Source organism: Limulus polyphemus, unplaced genomic scaffold (assembly GCF_000517525.1).
Source record: "Limulus polyphemus unplaced genomic scaffold, Limulus_polyphemus-2.1.2 Scaffold913, whole genome shotgun sequence".
Lineage (NCBI taxonomy): Eukaryota > Metazoa > Arthropoda > Merostomata > Xiphosura > Limulidae > Limulus > Limulus polyphemus.
The window spans coordinates 367,198-373,540 of NW_013666523.1; the positions used below are offsets into that span (position 1 = coordinate 367,198).

At 31.1% G+C, this 6,343-nt stretch overlaps 1 protein-coding gene across 1 annotated transcript in view; it reads left to right on the plus strand.

Annotated features, from left to right (window-relative positions):
- Positions 1 to 1,325: 1,325 nt before the first annotated feature.
- LOC106461204 (GATOR complex protein WDR59-like) overlaps positions 1,326 to 6,343 on the plus strand; it is a gene marked incomplete at its 3' end in the record, with an annotated part of 19,358 nt that continues 14,340 nt past the window's right edge. The window contains exons 1-2 of the mRNA XM_022388061.1: positions 1,326 to 1,710; positions 5,263 to 5,312. Of these exons, the coding sequence (XP_022243769.1) occupies positions 1,657 to 1,710; positions 5,263 to 5,312 (104 nt within the window). The remainder of the gene's footprint in view (positions 1,711 to 5,262; positions 5,313 to 6,343) is intronic.

Genomic DNA, 6,343 nt, shown 5'->3' on the forward strand with positions numbered 1-6,343 from the left:
CGAAGTTACGGAAAATTAATTAACACACGGAGACGTAACAGTTATCAATTGAGGAAATACCTGTTAAAAGTTAATAGTGTATTAGACCTGTATAGTAGTTTCAGAGTATATTTAAAATTGTTTGTGAACTAAGGTCTACAAGTTGCGTCTAAGTGAATTTTGCTTACATTTATTTAAGACAAATTATTTTGTTATTGTTACATGGACTGGAATTCGCATTATCTTTTTAACGATAATCTTAAAAGAACACGCCCAACAATAGAATACGTTCTAAAAATAATGAAAAACATTATTCACAGTAGTTGTGATTAAACTTTCTTCTAAATATAATCCTTTATCAATTTCTTCTTCACAAAGCTGGAATCATGAGCAAATAATGTTCCCTATATAACGCAGACTATCCAGGTGTTAGTAAGTGTACAATATCATATATGTTCATACACCCGTTGTTTTGAATAAAGTTTCTAAATAAATTTCACATATAAGATTGGCGAACATGCATTAAATACTAAAAAAAAAAAAAGAAAAAAGGTGACATGTTTATGATTGCTAAGACCTGCTTTTCTAAATACCTTTCACACCAAGATATACATTACCATTTCGACTGTGTACTTTGAATCTTAAACTTATTAGCTGATTTGTGTGTGTTTGTTTTCGTAAAACAAAGCCACATCGGGTTATCTGCTTTGTCCACAGAGGGGAATCGAACCCCTGATTTTAGTATTATAAATCTGAGGGACTTGCTGCTTTTAATATATGACGCTTGTGGTTTTTTTATTTTTTTTTTAAGATCAGAGTAAGTTGTTCTGTCCATGTGTGTCACTATGCCATATTTCCCTATTTGTATGTGACCCAATGTCAAATATACAAAACATCCTATGACGGGAAATCAGGGATATAAAAATAAAATATATTTCGTCTTCTGTAGAACATGTGATCTGTGACGCTGCAAAATCTTAAAATCGGTGTATAATGAAACGTTCTGGTTTAAATAAAATGTTCCGTATTCTAGAATTGCATTAGTTGTCATTTCTCAACAAGTTTCAATTTTTAGCCAGCTGAACCAGACGAAGGATGCAGGATGTAACCTAAAGATTCTTATAAGATATATATATATATATATATATAACCCGACTTTTCCCTCTTGTATTTCCTCTGAAACTTTTATTGATGTTATGATTTTAAATTATATATTTAGAAACGTAACTCACAAAATATTACTTATACAAACATACTTTATAGTTTTCTGTAAGATTACAGAGGACGCTCTTACGTCAGCTGATTTAGAAAAAAAAGAAAGAAATGTAAGTGACGTTTTATTCATTTCACGAAGTGTCTTGGAGCAGCTGCATTTATTCTTTAAACGTAGTACTTACAAAATTGTGAGGCACAGAAAATATTTCTACATGTGGATACCATAGCACGGCATGAGGATTTGTTGTAGCCTGCTGAATGTAAAGTATTTTTGAAAAGTACAATAAAAACAAAGAGAAAGAAACCTTAAGAATAGTGACTTTGGATGTAAACTTAATATTGGCTATGTAACCTGTACGATCTTCCCTTTTAATGATATTAATAAAATACACTGCATGATTTGTATTTGAGTGGACGTGAATTGTAATTTCTATAATATTTAACAAATTGAAATCATCAGAAATGGCAGCGAGATGGAGTAGTGAGAACATTGTTGTGGAACATCGAGAACTACAGGTACTTATAAAATTTGTAAAAAGTTACTTTAAATCAGGTTTCACAAGTTAGGAATGTATTTCATTTATATAAAGTTGTATATACCATTTATTTGATTCTGTTGTTGTTAGCGTTAGGAACATTTCTGTCCATGCCTAATAGTAACACTACTACTAGAATTATTACTATTTTTAATGTGGTGTTGTGACCCTAACAGTAACAGTGTTTTCACTAAATTAAATTTACAGTGTTATTGTTTATTTTACAAAGGACTTGGAACTTTTTATTTTAGTAGTAGTATTATATTAACAAATTACAACATGTCAGCGTCACTAACGTTAGGAAAATTAAAGTGTAAATTTACTTCGATAAAACTGGTTGACATCACAATGAATATTTTACATCCAGTTTTTCATTGCCAGTATTGGAGATAATATTTCTACTCCCATAATGATAATTGGAATGTTCTGGACATTTGGCATTGTTGGAATGTAAACATAAAAAGATTCAAATTTGTAAGTAATTTATTATATCAACATTTTGGCTTACAACTTTATTGTAATCTAATTGTATGGTCAAGAAAAACTGGCAGTGTAAGAGACTGCGAATACCTGCGAATATTTTAGTCACATTTAATTTTCAGCAGTGGAACCTGTCTAGAATTGTATGATTCTATGATGCTGTCATAGGAGTCGAAACAGAAATAATTATGAAGTTTTAAGATTGATTACAAATTTGGGAATAAAAAATATGAATGAATTTAATGAAAAAATTATAAAAATAGAGTCATACTACAAAAAATTTGTTGTAGTTGTCAGACATCTGAAATGTAGTTGTACTTGTAGTATTTTTTTCTGAGAGATTTAGACTTCTTGCTGAGTTGGTCACTTTGCTTTTTAATCGTAATAAAAGTAAGGTTATGTATATTGGAATGATCACAATGGGGAAGGGAGCATTTTGGAATGGATGGTTTACATTTAAATATGGTAGAGGCTGGTTTGTTTTCAAGGGCTATGAACTCGACTATAAGAGCAGTCTTAAACTAGGAATGGACAGTGGTGAGGGCCAAAAGAAAACTAAATGCAGAAAAAATAAGATTTAGAGAAGTGTAGTGTAGGAAGAAAGTACAGAGATAATTTTAAGGGTAGGTTAAATTGTTACTACTGCAATGCTAGAAGTACAAGAAATATATTATAATAATAATATAATACAAGAGTACTGGTTGGAACAGAGGATTTCAATATAATGGGAATAACTTGGTTAAATATAGAAATATAGTTCTTTAAAATACATGTTATACGTTATTCAATAGGGATAAAGTACTAAAGAGAGACAGTGGGGTGGCTCACTAAATAAAATGTGAGTTAAATCATGTTGAAATTTAGGATATCTAAAGTAAAAGCAAGGAGATTGAATCTCTTTTAACAGATGTAGGAGAAGAAGTTGTTCAGTGGGAGTTTGTTACAAACCATCAGATGAAACTGATGAAATTAATGAGAAACTCTGAAGTGAGATTAAGTTTCAGCCATTAATCAGGTCATAATTATGGATAATTTTAATTTCAGTATATAGATTAAGAGGTTTTTAGAGTCAAACCATGAGGGAGACAGGTTTTTAGAACTGTTCAGGATAGTTTTCTTCACCAATTGGGCAGGGAACCTATTAAGAACAAAGCTATTTTAGATTTATTGTTAATCTTTAATATAGGTATGATTTAGAGGGTGAAAAATGGGGAACATCTGGGGGGGCAAGTGATGTTGCCTTATTAGGTTTAGTGTTTTGCTCTAAGTGGAGATCAGGAACATTAACATTTGGTTAGAAAAATTTCAAAAAATAAATTTTGAAGGAATGTGGCAAGAATTATGTGTTATGAATTGAGCAGCTGAATTAAGTGGAGACACTTATCAAATGAAGAAAACTTAAATTCCTAATATTAAAGGTAGAAATGTTCCTTATAGAAAAAAAAAAGGAATGAAGACAGATTAAGATGTGAATTTTTAAAAATATTTTCTGAAAAGGGGGGTTAGCCTTTAGAATGGGTTGTCTGTAAATGTGGCGAAATCAGTAAATTTAAAGGGACAAGACTTGATAAATATTTGAATCATAAAAGTTGGTTTTGAGCTTATATATAGTTTACTTAATGGGACGACCTAGATGGACCAACAGGTCCATGGTTGTCCTTAAATGTTGTGTTATCACAACATTAATTATTCTTATAGCCTTGCGGGGGAAATTATATGAAGATGATAAGAAAAAGTAACTGGGCATAGTCATTAAAAAGTCTGTAAAGACTTCTAGAAAATAAGTTGTCTAACAATAAGAAAAACAGGACTTTAATTGGTATGTATTGAAATTTTATGTACAAGTTGAAGATGGTCATCAGTTCATTATGTAACATAACAAATATACAACAAAGGACCATTTGGTGCTTCAAGACTGTCCATGCACATCCACCATTGAGTAAAGTAAAAATTCAAACCCATTCTTTATTTTTCTGGAAATTGTTTCCCCTCTTAAACTCCTATCAAATGCCAGCTTCACATTTCCCTGATGACAACTCATTTTATAACTAAGCTACCATTTTAGAAAAATATAACTACCAGAACTAAGGCCTAGCCTGACATTTTGAAATCTTCAACAAACTGGCATATAATTTCTTGGACAACTCTTATCAGCTCCTTCAAACATTAGCAACTTTCCAATCCTCAGGCACCTGTCTGTTGTCTATTGACCTAGCAGTGAAAAAGGCTTGCATATCTGATCTTTGAACCTCCTCTAAATCTCCAGGGAAAAGAATTTTTGGGTCAGGGTGCTTTATTTTAATCAATGGTACTCAGACTTTGCTCTTTCAGGATTTAAACAGAACACATTTGGTTTGCATACAAAATTTGTGAAGAGAGTTGGTTTGTATTCAGATATTTTAATTTTCTTGTAAGACAAGCTACTGTTCTCTTCTCATTCAGTTCAGGAGTTAATGGAGCTTTTGCATAAAAAAAAAAAAAATTCAAAATCACACAATGTCTAAAAATAATATACAGATAGTTTTATTAATATGCTAATTAGCTCATGCTGAAGCAAAGGCATAAAAATCAATAAATAACTATAAGCAAAAAAAATGAGGTACAAAAAATAGTATCTTACAAAATAAGCCTTAAATGATGCAAGATTAGATTTTTCTTGTCTAAAGTATTTCATAGTTTTTGTATGGAAGTTTATTCAAGTTCTATATTTAAAAGTATACAGACCCTAAAATAGATAAGAAATATTAAGATTATTTCTTATCTATATTTCATACATTTTTTTATTAATATATTGGAGAAGATTCAGTTAAATGTGAAGTTAAAATGAATTGTTTTTAGAAATATATGCACTGAAAATTTCCTTTAGTCATGGAAGAAATCTTAAAATAGTTTCTTGATAAATCCAGTAGTAAAGTGGATTCTTTAAATAATATTACACTGAAGTGTTGTGTTTAAGTGGCTGTAACAGAGTTAAAATATAAATATATTAAGATATACAAGAAATATATGCATTGACTTCTAATATTATCCTGATTACTTCTGTGATTTGAAGGCAACAACCATGGCTTTAGACTGTACAGGACAGTATGTGGTGCTTGCAGGGTAAGTTTGTAGATCTGTTTATGAGTTAGTTATGCAGTTGTAAACTGTACAGGACAGTATGTAGTACTTGCAGGGTAAACTTATAGAGACCTGTTTGTAAGTTAGGTATATGGCTGTAGACTATAAGGGGTGTTGCAAAATAAATCATACTTTTTTCCCTGAGAGCATAACAAAGTAAAATAAGATTTTAATTCAATCAAAAAAAATAATTCCAAGTATCAATATCACTTGATTGGGCCACCATTGTTCTCACGCATGAGTTTCAATGGATTTGCACAAGATAGCAATGCAACAAACATGTCTGTCTTTGTGGCTGTCTCTGATGACATCAGTGAGAACACAAATCAAGGTTTCACATTTGTGTCTCTCGCATTCAGGCAAAGTTTCCAACATTTCTTCTGTGCATTTTTGAATGAAATCTCTGACATTTTCGGTGGAATTTAAATCTGGAGAGTTCCCAATCCAAATTTTCATGGACCAATTTTTCAAATTCAACAATTCTGAAACTTTTGAGGCATTAATCGGATTTGTCAAATCTAGCATTGCGATGTGTCGATTGGAAGACTTGAATTCTCGGACCATGTCTGCAACTAGATTCTGAGCCATCCTGAAGGCAGCACATACGACATGAACCTGAGTTCTAGTGAGCACCATGATTATAAAGTTTTTGCAAAAAATTAAATTTGAAGAGTCAAACACCCAAGAGTATGTTGAAATGACGTTTTCTCACAATTGATGATATTCGCAGTCCTACCAAGATTGTCATTACTTTGGGAAAAAAGTGATTTATTTTGCAACACCCATTAAGACAGTATATGCTACTTGCAGGGTAAGTTTGTAAATCTGCTTACAAGTTAGGCATGTGGCTGTAAATTCTATGGGACAGTATGAGTAAATTTATAGACTAAGTACAATGTGCACAAAAGACAAATGTGTTGCATTATTTGTTAGAATATATATATATATATATATATATATATATATATATATATATATATATAGTATAGTAGTACAAACAACAACACACACAC